The 19638-nt window shown below is 35.5% G+C and overlaps 4 protein-coding genes and 1 pseudogene across 4 annotated transcripts; 1 reads left to right on the forward strand and 4 right to left on the reverse strand.

Annotated features, from left to right (window-relative positions):
• The first annotated feature begins 3970 nt into the window (after window positions 1–3970).
• Window positions 3971–4426, forward strand: LOC146955989 (auxin-induced protein X15-like). The gene has a single exon (XM_085725501.1). It carries the CDS (start codon window positions 4073–4075, stop codon window positions 4367–4369), a length of 297 nt encoding a protein of 98 aa, XP_085581627.1. The 5' UTR covers window positions 3971–4072; the 3' UTR covers window positions 4370–4426.
• A 1398-nt stretch (window positions 4427–5824) lies between these two features.
• Window positions 5825–8502, reverse strand: LOC146955990 (thylakoid lumen 15.0 kDa protein). The gene is made up of 6 exons (XM_085725473.1): window positions 8216–8502; window positions 8022–8131; window positions 7244–7334; window positions 7082–7150; window positions 6591–6700; window positions 5825–6303 (listed from the first exon to the last, which is right to left on the reverse strand). The coding sequence occupies exons 1-6, from the start codon at window positions 8460–8462 to the stop codon at window positions 6211–6213; spliced, it is 720 nt and encodes a 239-aa protein (XP_085581599.1). The 5' UTR covers window positions 8463–8502; the 3' UTR covers window positions 5825–6210.
• Window positions 8503–10411: 1909 nt separating this feature from the next.
• LOC146955991 (actin T1-like protein) lies at window positions 10412–11912 on the reverse strand. The gene is made up of 3 exons (XM_085725491.1): window positions 11702–11912; window positions 10746–10824; window positions 10412–10631 (listed from the first exon to the last, which is right to left on the reverse strand). The coding sequence occupies exons 1-3, from the start codon at window positions 11854–11856 to the stop codon at window positions 10563–10565; spliced, it is 303 nt and encodes a 100-aa protein (XP_085581617.1). The 5' UTR covers window positions 11857–11912; the 3' UTR covers window positions 10412–10562.
• A 942-nt stretch (window positions 11913–12854) lies between these two features.
• LOC146955992 (uncharacterized) lies at window positions 12855–15258 on the reverse strand (annotated as a pseudogene).
• Window positions 15259–16400: 1142 nt separating this feature from the next.
• LOC146955993 (membrane magnesium transporter-like) lies at window positions 16401–19590 on the reverse strand. Its single transcript, XM_085725481.1, has 4 exons — window positions 19350–19590; window positions 19182–19234; window positions 18994–19094; window positions 16401–16723 (listed from the first exon to the last, which is right to left on the reverse strand). Exons 1-4 carry the CDS (start codon window positions 19420–19422, stop codon window positions 16630–16632), a joined length of 321 nt encoding a protein of 106 aa, XP_085581607.1. The 5' UTR covers window positions 19423–19590; the 3' UTR covers window positions 16401–16629.
• Between the last annotated feature and the right edge of the window lie 48 nt (window positions 19591–19638).

Here is a 19638-nt window from a genome sequence, read left to right on the forward strand (position 1 = left end):
AAAGTGAGATTATGATACTCATAGGGTATCATCCAACTGGTGCTTACAAACTCTATAACCCTATAACTCAGAACATTCATATCAGCAGAGATGTGATAGTGAATGAAGCTGAGAAGTTGAAATGGGAAAGTGAACCTGAGTATAGCAGTGAGATCAAGCAAAACTATGTATATCCTAATTCAAGTGATGAATCAGAAGGTGAAGAGGATCATGAAGTGGTAGAGAATGATCCAGAAGAAATAATAACATCAGCAAGGCCACAAAGAAACAGACAAACACCTACTAGGCTGAATGACTGTGAGATCATCCTTGATGGTGCAGTGAATGGTGAAGGTGATCTTATTCACTTTGCATTACTGGAAAATTCTTAACCAATCAATTACAAAGAAGCACTGAAAAGTGATGTATGGAAAAGAGTTATGATAGAGGAACTGAACTCAATTAAGAAAAATCAAACCTGGGAGCTTGTTAACTTGTCAGACAAGAAAAAGAAGATTGATGTGAAATGGGTATACAAAGTGAAGTTGAACCCTGATGGACAAGTTTCAAAGCATAAAGTAAGGCTAGTTGCTAGAGGTTTTCTGCATAAGCATGGCATTGATTATAATGAGGTGTTTTCTCCAATTGCTAGAATTGAATCTGTGGGATTAATGATTGCTATTACTTGCAAAAGTGAGTGGTCACTCTATCATTTAGATGTTATGTCAGCTTTTTTAAATGGTCCACTTGAAGAGTTAGTGTTTGTGTCACAACCTCCAGGTTTTGAGATTGCTGGGAAGGAAAATATGGTGTACAAGCTGCATAAGGCATTGTATGGATTGAAGCAGGCTTGATCAGGTCTAATCCATATAGGCTTTAAGAAGTGTTCAGTTGAATTTGGTGTATATGTTCAGAATCTTAGTGGTGAAGAATCTATCATAATATGTTTGTATGTTGATGATCTACTCATTACTGGTAGCGTAACATCAGAGATTAAGAAAGTGAAAGACAAACTGAAGTCTGAGTTTGAAATGACTGATCTTGGTGAACTTTCATTTTTCTTAGGAATGGAGTTTGTGAAATTGAAGACATGTATGGTATTGCATCTGCAAAAGTACATTGGTGAATTGCTGGATAAATTTGAGATGAAAAACTGCAATTCAGTCTCAAATCCATCAGAAACAAACTCAAAGCTAGATGAGTGCAGTGAAGAAGAGAAAGTGGATTCGACAAACTTTAGACAAATGGTTGGATCACTGAGGTACCTATGCAATAGCAAGCCAGACATTTGCTATTCAGATAGTGTAATTAGCAAGTTTATGCATGATCCAAGGAAATCTTATTTGATAGCTGCAAAGAGAATCCTTAGATACATCAAGGGTACCATGGAATTTGGTTTGCTATTCCCTAATGGAGCTAAAAGTGAAGTGAATGAGCTCATAGGTTACTCAGATAGTGATTGGTGTGGAGATCTAACTGACAGAAGGAGCACGTCAGGCTATGTGTTCAAATTCAATGATGCTGCAATTTCATGGTGTACCAAGAAGCAACCAGTCACTGCACTCTCATCAAGTGAACCTGAGTATATTGCAGGAACATTTGCTACTTGTCAAGCTTTATGGTTGGAATCAGCGATGAAAGAGCTCAAGTGTGAAGTTGTGAAACCTCTAACATTGATGATTGACAATAAGTATGCTATTAGTCTTGCAAAGAATCCTATTTCTCATGGCAGGAGCAAGCACATTAAGACTAGGTTCCATTTTATCAGGGAGCAGGTTACAAATGGAATGCTTGATGTGAAGTATTGTCCAACTGAGCTGCAACTTGCTGATGGATTCACCAAGGCACTAAAGCTGGATAGGTTTGAATTCCTTAGGAAGAAACTTGGTGTTCTTCAATATTCAGTAGTTAAGAATTAAAGGGGAGTGTTAGGAGTTAATTCATAACTACTTCATTCTAGGTTGTTAGTGGTTTTGTTACAAAATAACAACTAGTTAGTTAGATATAGCTTGTGCTACAAGCATATGATACTTTGGCTATATAAAGCTTTGTAATGTGTATATTCAACACTTAATGAAATTCATATTGCAAGCAATAATTCTCTCTATTCTCTCTTCTTCTTCTTCCTGATCCAAACCCTAGAAACCAGGTTATAACTGTTTTCCAGTTTTAACAATTTATCCACCTTGTTCTATAGGTTTATCCACCTAATTCTATAAAGAAAAACACCATTGTTGCGCTAACGCCAACTTCACGCCACCAATCTGAAGCTGCAAATCCACCACCCTTAACCACTACCTTGGTTTCTCCATATTTGTATTTTAACACACTATACCAGACTATATTTCTTATTTCTCAATCTCTACATCCATTTTACTAGTAAAGCAATGTTAAATGCTCTCTTTTTTCATGTCAATGTTAAATGACACGATTATGATGGGTTATCGGAAGTGGAGAACATGCAAGCAATAAAGATCATGTTACATCTGTTTTAGTGAGTGAAGGGTTTAAAAGTAAACATTTTCCAATCATGGTTTATAAAAAAAAAAAAAAAAAAAACAATCACATTGTTGAATTGTAAAATCGGTGAGATTCCGTTTATGTATCTAGACCTTCCTATTAGTGCTAATCCCAAAAGTAAAAAAGGCTTGAGAACCAATGGTGAATAATGTCACGAGTGGATTATAATCTAGGAATAGTGGAAATCTTTCGGTGTGTTGTTATGTTATGGGAAAATGATTGGTAGACCACTCATATTTTCATACCACCCATACACCCCCAGCTATGATAGGAGAGAGACGGAAGAGAGATGGATGATAGGGAAGAGAGACAAAGTGTTTGTGGGGTCTAGGCCACATGTCACATATTTGTGTGGAGGTTTAAGTGTGTATGTCACCTATGGGTGTGTATGTCTCCACTCTATGTTATGTAGAGTTTTGTTCAACGATGTGATTGCTTCTTCTAATCATGATCGGGAAACGTTTATTCCCACCTACCTATTTTTGTGAAAATTTATTTTTAAACTCATTACCTCAAATGTTTTAGTCATCATGATTCTCAAACATTCAGCTACAATGAAAAAAGGAAAGGCGGCAATGGATCACCTTGTCTCAATCTCCTCTCCATTTCAAATTCCTTTGTTGGACTTTCATTAACCATAACTTTTACTGCTGATGTGAACAATCATTCATGAATCCGTTTTTCAAAAAAACACATTTTTTTGCATCATAAATTGTAATTAGTTCCAATTCATTGAATCTTAAGCCTTTTAAAGTTAACTTTAACAAGGATTGTCTTCTTCCAGGTCATGGTCTTCTAAATTCTAACTACTACACCAAGTCATAGTTTCCTATTGTTAGGCATTATCAAAGTTTCTCTGACTTTGAATGCAAAAAGAACTAAAATCCCCACCTATAAATTTAAGTCAAAGATTTTGCATTGGGTTTGGAATTTCTAGTCCATATCACATCTTGAATTCAAAGACAACTAGAAGACTCCTTATTCACAAACAATAATTATCTTAAAAAGAAAAAGAAAAAAAACTAACTAACAAAAGACATATTGGAGGACCAGCCAAACTCACTAAAGGACACATTCGAGGTCTAAACTCATTAAAGAAAGTTGCATTTAGAATGTTTGTATAATTTTGATAAATTTAATGGCTATAGTAAACAGTGCTCGACACATTCAAAGATCAAAATGAATCTAAAAAAATATACTCGTGGCTGCTGCTAAGGCACCTTCCATTCAACACAAGCACAATGTACCACACTCTTGGATATTATTTGTATGACTATACATTAACAGTAGGGACAACAAAACCTTGCCATGCCTCTAAAGATACAAGCTGCTTAGCGCGTATGGGAAAGGAAAAAATTGACTTATCAATCAATAATTTAGATAACAATGTAAGTGAATGCCATATTGCCATGTCTATGGCTTCTACAACCACACAGTAACTAGATTATTCTCGTGTTTCAGCATGTTCACAGAATAAATACACCTACTCAGTGTGTAGATTTTCCAAGCTAAAAAATTTAGAAGCTTTTCAAGTTCACTAAAACACCTATACTATCAACAGTAATTATTAAAGATGGTTCTTTCTTTTGTTGGGAAGATACAAAAGGGTATTTCACACTTTGTACACAAAAGGCAAGATTTCAGTGAAGAGTTGGTTCCAGAAGATGTTAGGGAAGGATACTTTGCTGTTGTTGCAATGAAGGATGGAGAATTTAAAAGGTTTATCATTGGTCTCGAATACTTGAGTGATCCTGAATTCTTGGGATTACTAGATCAAGCTCAGGAAGAGTATGGTTTTATACACAAAGGAGCTATTACTGTCCCTTGTCTGCCTCAACAATTACAGAACATTCTACATGGTCAGAGATGACGATGAGCATATCATAGATAGATGTTACAAACTTCCTATGATAGACGTATAATTATACTAGTTATAATTGATTAAGCTTCTTGCTGCCGCTTGAAATTGTATATGATCATATATATAATATATACATGATGATTCGTTATAACTTTCTTTACATCAATAATACTAAGAAATAGTTGTTATTTCGTGAGTGTAGAGAACTTCGAAGTCCAATTGAATCAATAGGCATTATAGAGCTATTCAGTGCAAAACTCAAGACTTTTGATTATTTGATTCCTCACATTATAGAGCTATTCAGTGCAAAACTCAAGACTTTTGATCATTTGATTCCTCACATACCCCTTAAATATCTTCATGAAACACTAAACCAGACCCATATGATATATGCTAGCCTGAATAATTGTGTCTATTTAATCACATTTGGAGTAATGATTCATTTTTAAAATTAATTTTTAACATGGATTATATCTAACTCTCATTTGTGTCTTTATCTCTTCAAAAGTATTTCTTCGTATGAAGATGATCTCAACTCGAACAGTTAGATGAATCATTATACCGAAGAACGTATGTGGAAAATACGTCTCAAGCTCACACTAAGTAACACTTCTCAATGCAAACCTTGAAATTTCTCAAGGTCAATCACCTTACAATAAATCACTTTGAACAAGTAGCATAGTTTGATTATAGTCCACAACATGTTTTCTAGCAAAATGGAATGCATGCCTATTGGTAGCAAGAAACTTGCAAAAAATGACTTCTCCTTTCTGCAAGAGTATGAGTTCTTCTGGGAGAGTATGACTTTAACCAGACTTCTGATAATTCCACTACTTCCACCTATCTCTCTCTAAATTTTCTTCTCTATATTCATCTTTTCATCATTTTCTTGATATCCCTATACTTGGTTTTATTTTTGTATGGAGTTGCATTATGGGAGAGGATCCTTTTTCCTTCTAATGGATCTGAATCTTCTCTCATAGTTCACTCTCTCCATAAATTTATCTCTATCTATAACAAAAATATGTCATTTCATCTTTTTCTCTTATTTTCTCTCTCCAGACTCATTTTATTGTTGCATGTGGGCTGCACTATGGGAGAGGATCTCTGTTGGGAGATAGACTTTAGATGTTTATAGTTGGAGAGAATGGACTGTGTGATAGGATTTGGAGCCTCTACAGTCGTTGCACGATGCAGCGGGCTGTAGAACCGTTATATTTGAATCCAAAATCAACTTGTATTCCGATCTAATGGCTCTACCGTCTATGCAACGATCAAAATTACCACTTATAATTTAATGTGTGTACATCAACTAATGATTTGTTCATGTATTCACTTTTTTCATGAACAAAATGCACTAATATTATCCACTTTCAAAACTACAAATAATTGCATGCACTAGACACTTAGACACCTAACTAGGAGAAAAATGCCAATCAACAACATTTTACAAAGGATAAGACATCAAAAACAGTGATATATATACTTTCAACAGGTTATAGACAAAAAGTCAGTAGGACAAGTTCCATCATTGTGTTTTACTTAATACATCCAATGAGTAAGGAAACACTAAGGATGACTTTTCAAGTGCTTCCCTAGCTTAAGATGAATACACTGCCAGTTTAAACAGCAGATTTCATACACTAAGACGCTATCGTTTGTTTATTAACAAGTTATATTGATGTACAATTTCTTACATCTTCTATTTATACAAAGAAATTAAAATACATTGCATCATGGCCCCGTAATATGTATTACTAACATAGAAGTACACAAGATCCTTAAATTCTGCATAATATAATTAAAAAATATGAAATTAATGTACCGTCCTTTATACGTTATGTTCAGTTCTATTTCACCTCAGAACAATTATTAGCCCCAACTGGTTCTCTCAAGCAACTAGAAATTGCCATAACTGCTGACTCAATAGATGCATCTTCACCCTGTTTCGTTTGGTATTAAACCATTATCAGATCATTATGATTAACACATCAAACCAATAAAAGAATAGACACATTAAAATGCAGGATTTAACTCCTTCGTCTGAAGTGAGTAGAGTGTAAAGTGAGAAAACTAAATATTGATATTTCAATCATCCATGATTTGATATGCATGAGCATATAAAATCAACTGTAAATTTGTTTATCAACCATTGATATTGTTTTTTGTATGCTCTAAAATAAGTTGCTGGCTTTAGAGGAACGAGATAACCCAAAAAAGTAGAGCTTACCTTCTCCCTCCAATAGAAAATGTTCCCGTACTTGCCTGCCAAGCGACTCCAGAAACTACGTGGGATGTCCAAATCAACGGTAGCACCAACATTGAAATTCAATATATTGCCTGGTCAACAAAAAAAAACTCCTTAATGTTACCTATATCGGTAGATCCATCAAGAAGAAAGAGGCGGAAATAACTTAGAGGAAGAACAACAGTAACAGAAAGGTGTGGTAGTTTGTGCTTGCTTCTAAGCGAAATTGATTACGACTAAATTGATTTCAACTAAAAGTGAGTTGAACGTTACATGATTTATGTTTAGATACACTTGAGTAAAAATAAGTTGAACTACAAATTTAAAGCTAAAAACCTTGTTTGGAGGCAAAAACTCTAAATTTCAACTTCAAGTTAAACTTCATTCTATGCAACAAAAGCAATTATACTCATAAACACAGAAACAGCACAAAAGTGTAATTAAACATGAACATAATCTCATAGATTCTTTACCAAACGTGGGATCAGCAACAAAGACAACTGTACTGTCATCTACTTGCCAGAAATCTTTGACAGCCAAACCTGCATAATAATAGTACATTATTTCAAGTTTGATTTCATTAATTAATAACCTCAACTCAACCCTTAAATTGTGCGAATATCCTGATCATAAACCTGGAGTATCAGGATAGTTCTGGGCCAAAACTCTCAACTTAAATCCTGTATCCTTTTCAAGATCAGCAATCTCTTGTGCTAGTCTTTTCTCCTGAACATAATGATCAATTTAACATCATTAACATTTTTTCAAGAGTATCAATCATCAGCAGGGTTTCAAACAACATTCGAAGGAATGATTCTGGCTCCGTCGCGATCTTTGATATTACAGAGAATCGCGGTCAAATACGGCCTCAATCGAAGTCACATTGCACTTGTGACAATAATAAAAACTATTATGCCACGGGTCAGATTTCTGTCATCGCATAGCTTTATGAAAACAATGATCACTAGCATTGATTCCATACACGATGAAACAGAAGCATTATATAGTTTTCAATTGCAATTCCCAAATGCGACAGAAATATAAAGATTTTGGATGTCTCTGTCTTATACAATATCAAGATCACTGCGGAATTTAATATCATTGCTGTCAGCCTGTCACTAAGTGTTTGAACATCAAAAGACATTTGTACTACATAAGCTCTATTTGGGTTGGCTAATTGCAGATTAATTACCAGCATAAACATTTATGAAATTGTTTGAGAGAACTTCAAGAAATAACTTATCACATGTCTAGAAGTTTGTTTTCAGCTTATTTCCATAAGCTCTCCCGGTAGCTTATGAAAACAGTTTGACATCTTTTGTGCTAGAAATAACTTATAATAATAACTTATATTATAAGCGCTTATACTACAAATGCTTATTTAAGTTATTTATCCAAACAGGATTCTAATACCTGTCCATCGGAGAGGAATCCAGCAACATCAATGACTGTACTAAACTCTTTAGGAAGCAATTCTGGCTTATTGACACCAGCTTTAGTAGCAGCCTCAGCAATTTCAGCCCCTACCAAATTCCAGAATTTTCAATATTTTGCAGCATAGAAAGTAAATAAATAAATAAAAATCAAGTTTGAATAATGGGTGGTACCTCCAAATAATAAACAAAGTGAGAGGGCTCCAGATAGAGCAAAATGTAAAGGTTTTGAGTGAATGTTGGTGAGTGAAGAAATGATAGAATTGGAACTACATTTGTTGTTGTGTGATGAAGAGAGGTGACACGACAGCGTTTTTGGCAGTGATAATGTTTGAAGACAAGGTGAGCGATGTGGGAATGTTAGAGATGTGAATGATGATGGATTGTGAAGAAGATGATGAAGAGGATAATGTGCCATCATTGTCCTTCCCTTTTTGGAAACTTGTTTGTTATGGTTCGTTTTATTAGTTATTTTTTGGGTTTTGAGATGGATTCATGGGCTCATCATAAGTTGGGCTCTTCTCCTAATTTTAACTTGACTGCCCACATTTGCTTAAAAACCCGATGCTGTCAGGAAATAATGTTACCAACGAGGAAAAAACACAGTTTTGTTTGAATTCACTCATCAGGAGGTGGAAAAAATTGTGTTTTTCCTCGTCGGTACTTCCTGACTATAAAAATATACATCTTCAATTGCCCTGAAAACGTAACCTGTTATCCGACTTGAGTATTAGGGGTGTTCGCAAATCGAATAGGATCAATTTTGAGAGGAATTGATTTTAAAATCATACATAAGTGGCTTTTTATTTATTGACATTCAATTAATTTTCACTATGGGATCGAAAACACATTCAATACGTTTTTTGAATAAAAATAAAAATTGGTTTCTTTTCAATTTTTTGGATCAGTTGTTGTGGTTTGCATTGTGGATCTAATTGGAGGATATAAACACCCGTATCTGCCTACGATGAGACTTCAGCAAACTAAAACACTTGCATATAAAGTACAAACACTTTGAAATTCATGTGTTTTACTTTCAATTTTTTCCATACTCACTTCCACACTCTGGACTTGGGTGTTTGATTGCGTATAGTACACATTATTCCTCCACTATGAAGTGAATTGAAGACCATTGTTCTTATCTAATCATCAGCATTCTTGAGGGAAATATTAGCGCCATAGGCAATAAAAAAACTACTAATCCCAGTCCAATTACAACATACTCAAATTCGTCTAGAAAATGGAGGAAAGTTATAGGTTTGAATTTATATTCTCTCTATTTACTATTGTTATCGCTTTTATTTACAAAAACATCACTAGTTAGCTATTTTAAAAAATGTATACAAATAAGAGTGGAAATTTTGAAAAGGTATAGAAAATAGTAAAACCAATGAAGTTGTTTGTCCCAATTTTTCTACAAAACTTGGAAGTGTACTATGAAGTATATATGATATGATAATTTTATAATTAGAAGTCAAAACAGAAACAAAAACAATGTTAAAATACACATCTAAAAAGTTTAAAAGTTAAAACATCTAGCATATAATTCCTCCTAATCTAGCATATATAGTTATGATTATATTGTGAGGTAATAATAAAATCTAGCTCTCAGGTATTAATAGCATCTCAACCTTCTACTCCTTGATAAGTAACATACATATCAAATAGGGGTGGGAATAGGTCAGGCCGTCCGACAGGGGCCTACGGCCTAGCCTATTTAAAGCCTAGCTCGGTCCAGCTCGTTTATTAATAAGGTCAGGATCAAGCTTTTTATAAGGCCTATTTAATTAAACAGGTCAGGCTAAGGCTTACAAAAAAGCCTATTAAGCTCATTAGGCCGGCCTATTAAGCTTTTCATATATAATATATCTTCCATCATTGATATTTTTGAAGTTTTTCTTCTTCATAAACACAAACCTTCATATGATTGGTTATTTAGTAGCTGATATATTGGTGTGATTAGACCTTCCTAAGAATTCATTATCTAGTAGCAAACATATTTGTGTGCTTTAGGCCTTAATAAGTTTTGGCCTATTTAGGAGTAGGCTTGCATGTGTTGTCAGGCCTTAGCAAAATAGGCTTTCAGGCTTCATCAGACCTTTAAAAAGGCCAGGTCAGGCCTCGAAAATGAGCCTATGACGGGTAATAGGTCAGGCTCAGGCCTATAATTTTTGAAGTAGGCCAGGCTTAGGCCTTACAAAGCTCGGCCCGGTCTAGCCCATTTCCACCCCTAATATCAAAGCACACCATTCAGTTTTAGTCATTTCTTCGTCTAAACGCTTTGTACTTCCTATAATTTTGCATTTAACACACAACATATCAGTAATTAAATAGGATCATAAGGACATTGGACAGAGCACAAGAAAAACATTTTGTAATTGTTTAAACTCGCATTCAAAATGACATATTCGAAAGTACAACTAAGAAGGGGCGGGGGACATTAATTTTCTCCAAGTTTGCAACCAAAGTAACAATGATACAAAGACAGCGGGGGGGGGGGGGGGGGGGGGGGGGAAGAGACCTAAGTGAAGTAAATAGGCCAATTGAAGTAGTATGAATCTCGGTGTGCCCTGTCCCAAGTCTTGTTCCACTGCAATTACACAAACATTTATAATTAAACAAAGCACAGAGGTAAAAATAGCTTTAGCTATTTCAGCAAAACTCTCAAAAAGATGAGGCAGTAGAGGGACGTAAAATACCATACATTGAACTCATATCGCTGATTCTTCCTCGTTGCCTTTTTCCAGTGATATTGCTCAAAAAGCATTACCCTATCATGCCAGCTGCGCATTAAAAAATGTTACGTTATGAGATGTAAATGATTTGGTGCAGAAGAAAGCATCACCGAGCAAATTCACAATATAGTGAGAAATGGTGTCAAGTTACTGAATCTCACAAGCAAACTACAGGAACACAAACCAAAACAAACCAGGAAGAAAGACAAGACACAAGTACATGATCGAACAAGCTACATTTTATGCACTATAAATGAACCTCCATAGCTATGAAGCACGGACACTCCTCGGATTAGGCGTGCACCAGGACATGTGCCGTGTCCGACACAGAACACTGACACATATAATTACACTGAATTTAATGATTTTCTCAAATTGTTAGCAATGTCAGTGTGTCAGTGTCCGTGTCCATGCTTCATAGCTCCATAGCAAGTCATTGATTTAGATCCGTGATATAGATAAGCTTGGACCTTAATATCAAACTTTGGAATAAACAAACAACAATAAAGTGACAAATTTGTTGTTATTTTTGCATATGAATAAAGTCAATAAACATACGCAGTAGCTTCATTTTGGTTACAATTATGTCCTACTGAGCTAACAAAGCAATAGATAAATTTCGTGAGAATCATCAATTTAGTCTTTATCATTACAGGCAAATTTAATCTAATTCATTACATTAGCGAATTCGAAAATAATTTCAAAATGAAAACGCTCAATTGTGGTAAATCAAAACTTGGATTCAATTGATTTTGCAATAATAGCTAGCACAACTATGTATATGATAAGATTGAATTCAAGTTAATCAAGGTCTGAAATAACTGTATAAATAAATATGAAGAATTAAGTGTATGACCACAGAAAACCCTAAAATTAGAGCAGAAGTATAGGTTTAATAAATAGAATGAATGGGGTTGAGAGATACTTGAAGGAAGAGGAACCGATGTGCCAGAAGTAGGGATTGACACAGTTGCAGGCAGTGAAGGCAAGGCAACCGAACCAAATGTTGACAAAACGGTGTGGATCAGCATGGGGTACGCCTGGGTCACCACGATATGCTGAACTGAAATACTTGTCCATTCTTTCTCTTCTCACACAACTAAGAACTCAACTGACTATCCACTCTCTTCTCTTATCCACTCCTATCCTATGTAATATCCGCTTACGACGTCGTTTTTGTTTTGTGGGACACGAAATATTTCCCTTTTTTACTATAGTGAACAGTCTATCACATCTCATTTCATAAAGTAAAGTAATTTTTTTTTTTTTGAGGGAATCTCATTTCATAAAGTAAAGTAATGTAAAGCGATGAACCAAAAAAGAAATAAGAAAATTATTGTGAGTATTGAGTGATTATTTTAACGTCAAAGAGTTACTCCATTACATTGTTCAATTGAAAATTGTTGTATACACATGTTGGTTGGCCGAGAAACACATGTAAAAGACTAAAATACCCTTCGGTAGTTAAGTGTCGAGGAAAAATAAATCCGGCTGCAGTTAACTACCGAGGAAATCCTCGGCACTTAACTACCGAGGAAATCCTCGGCACTTAACTACTGAGGCGTCCTGAAGTCCAGAAATGGCAGAAGCACTTGCTTCTGGACCTGTAATGTGTTTTAAAACACATAACACAAACCTATTCCAATATTTTCACATCAACAACAATAATAAATTATCAACATTTGATTCAAGTAAAAATGCACCACGATAGCAAATTACCAAGATGAACTAAAAATGTACCAACATCATTTAAAATACATAATGTCAACCAAATACGAACAAAAGTCACCAAAGTTTGAAAATGAAACTAACAAAGGCTAAAACCAACAATCCCTAAACAACAACTACAAGTAATCCTACTGCTGGTCTGGGTCCTGCTGGTGCCTCCTCCTCGGCCTCTGGCCTCGCCTCCTGGTAATGATCGGCGCGATCTGCTGCCTAACATCATGCAAGGCCGCATACAACTGTTGAGGGGTCATGCTCATCACCTCCTGACCAAAAAACGCATCAGCATGGGCAACAGCGCCGCTAACCATGTCATATGTATCAGGCGAGCTTCTCGCCTCGTACCGCTCCCACTACTCTGCAATGATCTGCTCCTCATTTGGAGGCCTCAGAATATCTCTCGGAAGAAGTGCCAAAATCTGAGGGTGAGACACAACGGTGTACCATCGTACATAGTCATCTGCCATACGCCATGGTTGCTCTTCTGCATGCTCACCCCAATAGTCCGCCTTAAGCGTGCGAGTGCGAAAGTCGACGAAGGCCTGCACAATCTCAGTCGGTGACAGCTGTACAATCTCAGACGGATGTCTAGGGACGATCTGGATGTATTTGTACTGCCTCAAAACCCTCTCGGGCAAGTGACGGTACACCCTACGATCACCGCACATAATTCAGCCTGAATACCAGAATACCTCCTCGAAAGCCTGGAACTCTCTGTGCTCTTTGTACAGCCTCCAGCATACGTCATCAAACGTAATACGATCAAGCAATGACCGATACGTGACCCCTCTCCATGACCCTTTTGAAGCTTCCACCTCGCCGCAACCGGTAAGTTTTCAACATAGTCGGGGTTTGGATCAACAGCATAAAACTTAGGAAAGTGCGCCAAAAACCATGCCTGCACAAACCATACAAATCACATTTATAAATTATTGCGCACGGAAAATATAACATAAAAAATAATAGTTAACAAAAAATAAAATATAAATTTTCTTACAGTGAGCAGTGTCACGCTTCCCCCAAGTTGCATGTCTTCGGGCAAACGGGCCTCAGCTAACTCGCCGTATAGGTATGCAAGTGTCATCCCTCCCCAAGAATAATTATGCATCCCTGCGTAGCCGTCCTCCATGGTCGTCAGATAGACCAACTCGATGTGTTTGTTGCTTCTATCACCAAACAACAAGCATCCTACAAGATAGAGAAGATAACACCTCACACAATATTTCCTAACCCTCTCCAACTCCTCCATCTCCTCTGGATCCTCAGTATCTGCCAATATGTTAGCCCTACCAAGGTGCGTCGTATATAATTCCCTCAGTTTTGGATAACTAATGTATCCACCATACTCTTTATTGCGAATTTTCTCTACCTCCCTCTTCGACACACCCAAGTGATTCACCAGTAGTGCCTCTCCCTCATGTCTCAACATCTTCTTTCGGTGGCCCAACATCTGCCCTTCAATCGGAACATGCATAAGACATGCGAAATCCTCCAAAGTCACGGTCATCTCCCCCATGGGCATGTGAAAAGTGCTGATCTCGGGATGCCACCTCTCGCATAGAGTCATCAGCAAAGCATGAGGTACAGTGGCGTAGCCCAAGAAAACCAAACCATGTAAGTCACTCTCCCTAAGCGGATCCCAAAACCATCTTTAATTGTCGTTTGGACGTCCGAGAGTCAAAATCTTAGCGCCATGATTAATCGGTTTTACAGTACAGACTTTACGGCACTGAAATAATAGAAAAATAAACATAGTTTAAACAACGTAAACATTTAACTAATAAGTATAAAACTTAACAAATGCAAAAATATTTAACTAATAAATATAAAACTTAACTAATAAAAATAAAGAAAACATATAAATAAAACATATAAAGAAAATCACAAATTTAATTTGCCGCACATATTTTTAATTTAAGACATAACATATGTAAAACATAAAAAAAACACATAACAAAAACAATTTAAATCAAGAAAGAAAATATAAAGAAAATAATTAAACATAAAGAGAAGAATTAAAAAAAATTACATATAAACGTTGATATAATAATTAAACAAACACACATATAAAGAAAATAATTAAAACAATATAAAACATTTTAAAAAATTAAAACAATATATAAAGAAAATATAATGAAAATAATTAAACATAAAGATAAAACATTTTAAAAAATTATACTTACGTTCTCTGAATTATACCAAAGCGGCAATGCCACATGATTGGCATAAGACTGAAGCAGAGATAGGTTTTGCGGTCCTCCAGGAAAGGGAGCGTCCGTAGGTAACACCTCTGGGGCAACCGTTGCTGCAATGTCATCATCGTCTGGTATATGCGACTGCTCTGGCATATATTGTTCGTCGTACCCACCATCAGTGACATCATGGTGATCCTGATAATTCAGGTACTCCACCTCCTAGGTCGGGTCAACCACCTGCGACTGTTCAGGCTGTGCCTGAGAAGCCTCAGAAGCCTGAGAAGTCCCTGAACCATCCGCCCTCCGACCTCTTCCCCTCTTTGGGATGTGCCCCCTTTGCCTCTCCTTCTGGTGACTTTGAGTCATCGCACGCCTACCACCAATCATCTTATATGGATCAATCGGTGGCTCTTGATTAGACATATCTACACAAAAATTTAACAAATAAACATCATTAAACAAAGAAAATTACCATAAAATGTAAACACCATTCACATCACATTCTAAACAATATTCATAACACTTTTGTCTCTATAACCATTCACAACACATTCTAAAACCACATTCAACTTAAACATAATCTAAACATCATTTCCATCAACTACATTTATCTCTAAGTACATAACTAACTAAAAAATCAATACAATTCTCATTTGCGCATTTTTCACTTTGTGTGCAAAGTTTCAAACATATTCAAATTGTGTTAATTTGACATCATTCAAAACCACATTGTACTTAAAACTCATTCAAACAACATTCACAACAACTACATTCAATTATAAACTACATGCAATCATCAAAATTTCAATTCCTACATCAACCCTAACCACATGCAAACTACTCAATTTTAAAAAAAAAAACTTAACCTAAACAAACTAACAGTAAGATTACATTGATTAATGCTACTTACTTGTGATAATGTGGAGATGATTGCTTGCAAATCGTGAAAATGGAAATTGGAGGAATTTGAGAGAAGTTTGGAAGATTTTTGAACAATGAAGAAACTGGAAAACGGATGTTTCTGTTTCTGCCTATGTTCAGCACGCTTCGGCAGTTAACTGCCAAGGTTTTCCTCGGTAGTTAACTACCGCCGGTTTCAATTTTCCTCGGTAGTTAACTGCCGAGGGGGCAAAAGCGTATTTTACATATGTGACACAGCCTTATGCAATGTGTCAACAACAATTTTCTTCAAAGTTTGTGCTAAATGATAAACACCGACCTAATTAATTATGCACATAATTATACCATGACAGCATCTAATTATTCATACTGTTTGATGTTTGAACCCTTTCTTCCTTCCTTTTTAACTTAAATAAATGGTGTTGCTTCCTAGTATCTCTTCAACATCTCCAAAGAACTCATTGACTTCATCAATACTAATTATTTTGAAGCTCTAATATTTGTATATGTAATTTATCAATAACTTTTCTAAGCTATTATAAGATAAGATGGAGATTAACATTCTTGTAGGTTTCCTTGGGGGAAAATCAGTATCTTCTACCTCATGACTACTTCAATATTCTTTCATATTGCAATAATTATAGTAAAATGAATTTGGAACATTGTGAAATTTGATAAATATAATATGAGTAGAAATCCAAGGACTAAATTGATAGCGAAAATTACTGTCAAAAAAATATAGCAAATTGTTTTTTTGTTTTAAACAGCACAATAAACAGATCAACTTTTATGACACAAAAAAGGTGTAAGCAAATCATTCACATAAGTATGGTCAGCTTGTGGCTGCCTCGTCATAAATAAATGACTCTAGTAGTAACATCCTGTCCAAATTACAGACAGGGTGCCCAATACAAAAATGTAAGTATGAAGCTACAAAAGAGATATCAAATGCTAAAAAAAATTATCCAATGTTACAGAAAATAACTTTCTCCCTCGTATAAAGAAGGTGTTTAATTCAACTATAGAGAAGTCCTCAATGTCTCAGCCTCTCATTCATTTCAACCGGAAAGATTTTGCCTCGATGGTTGAAGATCATGAAGTCCAAGTTGCCGGGTAAAGAAACAATCCTGCATCCATGGTAACAAACCGTGATGATTAGGATTTGGGATCCAATTAAAGTCACAAAGATAGTAAAGCCAGACCAAGTATTACTACATCATGAGGTTCTATATTTTAGTATGAACAAAGTGCAACAGCCATTAGGGGAGAACAGTTGAAAAGTTTCGGAATCGGACCCTGCTCTTAACTTTTTCTCATGTCATGTTTTATCATAAACAGTAAACACCACCTACATGGTGGCTCAACTTTGTTATCTCAATCTCATAGAAATGTAAAAACAAACGACTCAGTAATAACAAAATAGGCATAAAAGGGTGTCCGGAAAATGATGTCTGAATGTGAAGAACTTGATGTATTGTTCGGGAGTATGCTTTTGTACAAACAATATATATACTAAACATCATGCCATATATTAATGGAGAGTACAACTAACAAAAATCTTGTTCCTGTTTAGTAAATTGTTATCTCGCTTTAGTGAAATGAACAAGTATGTGGTGGGGGTGATTCATGATTGCAACCATTGAAGCTTAGGTCTTCTGAACTCTAGTGATAGAATAAATCTCTTATGAGCACAATGCTCATTGGACATAACTAATTAAAAGTGCAAGATATAAAAATAAAAAAAATCATGATTTTTTATGCCTCATTTATTAGAATTATTTTAATTTATCTTGAGATTTCGATTGATTGTGTCTAACAACCACATGCTCATGCAAAAACTACCCTTGGTAATATTCATGTCATGCTTAGGAACGGCAAAAATTTCATGTCTCTTATTATAGAGAAATAATGCCAAATTGAGTATAGTTATCAAATGCAGTTGACTAGTATCTAACTGCAGGAATATGAAATTATGAATGAAGAATCTAACAGAAGTGGCATAGTGTCCCTAAGGATAATTACTGGATGCATTTGAATTAAAAGCTACTGTAATATTGGTAGTTGTTTACCGGAGGGGAAGGAAACGAATGAGAGGGGATAGGGAGGATGGTAGTTACTTCTCTCGTTTGGGTATTCAATACAGGAAGGAAGGAAAAAGTGACGCAACCGAAAAACCAAGTATACTATATTATTGAAGAAAAACAGCTACGGTCCCTTCTCCATTGCTTGCTTATATGGAGAACATATCAATCTCAGGGAGGGAAGGGATTCTACAAGAACAGATAGCACTTTGAGGGGAAATCTACAGACATGACTAGCACTTTGAGGGGTTTGCTTTCTTTACTCCCAAACCTTACTCACAATTTGGTCACCTTTTCCCTCTCCCCTCTTCGCCTACTATCCCACTCCCACTACCCAGATCTATTCATGTCACATGGGTAGGTTGTTACACTCGATGTTGTCAAAATATCACCACGAATTTTGCACTCTGAACTCACTTGTTTCACAGCTAATCCAAACAATAAGTCTAACACCTCGAATCTAAACCTATTTGTGAACTATGTCAATTTTAAGTATAGAGGAAATGGAGCAACTCGGACTAGAAGGTAATGGAGAATTAGTTTTGTAAGTTCATGTCAACCTCCTTTTTCAACCATCTTAACTTCCAAATCTTCTACGTTTCAATTCCTCATCAATTTCAGCCCTCTGTGCCAATAAAATCCCAAGACAGATTCAATAGCCAACAGAACTTGACCACGATATACCATTACAAAGCATAAAATGGCAAGAGCAACTTATATCAGTTTGAGTTTATCTACTGAACTTGTTAAGGGCCTGCTCGGATTGTTTAATTTAAGCTTATCTACTGACATAAGTATTGTGATACTCTTTGGGAGAACTTATCAAAACGGTCTACGACAATTTTCATAAGCTTTTTTCAGTTTATTTTCATAAGTCCTCCAAAATAGTTTATGGAAACAACTTTTAGAATATACAAAAAACAATTTAATTTTATCTTTTGCTATAGAAATAGATTATGTAAGCTTATACATAAGTGCTTATCATGATAAGCGCTTGTGCTATAAGCTGCAGATAAGTTGTTTATCCAAACAGGGTAAATCAACATTTCGGTCATCGAAATTGGAAAGGTCAAGCAATTTAGTCCCTCAAATTCAAGAAATAGCAAATTAGTCTCTTAAGTCTTAAACTAAAGAAAATCACTAGGATACATTCCCATAGTCTACTCTAGATACTTTCAACCTGCTAGTCCTCTAAAATCACAATAACCTCTTGCTAATGATAAATCAATGACACAACAAAATCAACTCAACCAATAGCTTAAATTCACAATCACCAAAATCCAATTTTCATAAAAAGAGAAACAAGAAAGATTTACCTGTTCTCATCAGAATCTGGGAGGATACACAAAAACTTCCCTGGCACAGTCAAAGCAGCCCAAGTACAAAACAATAATCCTAAAGTAAGTTCAATCACCACCTACATATTCAAAACCCAACACTCAGAAAATTCCAATAAACACCAAACACAAAAACAAAAACAAAAACAAAACAAAAAAACACTCACAATCAAAGGAGACCCAGAAAACTCTTCTTCTGTAATCTTCAACAAAGTCCTATCTGCAACCAAATCAAACCCAATTTTCATATAATCAAGCACAAAATCCATGAAACTTTTTACTGTAAAATAAATTCAAAATCCAAATACATAAGATAGAAAAATTATTATTATTACATTGGATAGTTGAATAAGCAGCGTGAAATAGAATAAGAACACCGATGAATCCAACCGTGAAACCTAGACCCATTGTTTTCGGTGCGATCTTGTCTTGTTTCAGAAGGACAAAGGTCGGAGATTTCGATGAGGAACACGGTTGGAGAAGTAATTAGCTCGAAGGGTACACCAAAACTTGCTAATTGCAATTTTTTTTTTCCTTTAATCAATTGAGTAAATGTTTGGTTAAACCGAAGGGAGCACGTTTAGAAAACCCTTGTTATTTAAATTTTGTTAAATATTGCGTTTT

Source organism: Medicago sativa, chromosome 1 (genome assembly GCF_051527215.1).
Source record: "Medicago sativa cultivar Bolivia chromosome 1, Bolivia_mono, whole genome shotgun sequence".
Taxonomy (NCBI): domain Eukaryota; kingdom Viridiplantae; phylum Streptophyta; class Magnoliopsida; order Fabales; family Fabaceae; genus Medicago; species Medicago sativa.

What these genes read in the sequence shown, in the direction of transcription:
- LOC146955993 (XM_085725481.1), bottom strand. Translation starts at nt 19,422, where the DNA reads ATGGGTCTAGGTTTCACGGTTGGATTCATCGGTGTTCTTATTCTATTT. An exon ending in TGCTTATTCAACTATCCAAT is followed by an intron (nt 19,235 to 19,349) that starts GTAATAATAATA and finishes ATTTGGTTGCAG; the next exon opens with ATAGGACTTTGTTGAAGATT. An exon ending in TTTCTGGGTCTCCTTTGATT is followed by an intron (nt 19,095 to 19,181) that starts GTGAGTGTTTTT and finishes TTGAATATGTAG; the next exon opens with GTGGTGATTGAACTTACTTT.
- LOC146955990 (XM_085725473.1), bottom strand. Translation starts at nt 8,462, where the DNA reads ATGATGGCACATTATCCTCTTCATCATCTTCTTCACAATCCATCATCA. An exon ending in TGTTGCTGATCCCACGTTTG is followed by an intron (nt 6,701 to 7,081) that starts GTAAAGAATCTA and finishes TTTGTTGACCAG; the next exon opens with GCAATATATTGAATTTCAAT. An exon ending in TTTTCTATTGGAGGGAGAAG is followed by an intron (nt 6,304 to 6,590) that starts GTAAGCTCTACT and finishes CAAACGAAACAG; the next exon opens with GGTGAAGATGCATCTATTGA.
- LOC146955989 (XM_085725501.1), top strand. Translation starts at nt 4,073, where the DNA reads ATGGTTCTTTCTTTTGTTGGGAAGATACAAAAGGGTATTTCACACTTT.
- LOC146955991 (XM_085725491.1), bottom strand. Translation starts at nt 11,856, where the DNA reads ATGGACAAGTATTTCAGTTCAGCATATCGTGGTGACCCAGGCGTACCC. An exon ending in ATCGGTTCCTCTTCCTTCAA is followed by an intron (nt 10,825 to 11,701) that starts GTATCTCTCAAC and finishes TTTAATGCGCAG; the next exon opens with CTGGCATGATAGGGTAATGC. An exon ending in ATCAGCGATATGAGTTCAAT is followed by an intron (nt 10,632 to 10,745) that starts GTATGGTATTTT and finishes GTGTAATTGCAG; the next exon opens with TGGAACAAGACTTGGGACAG.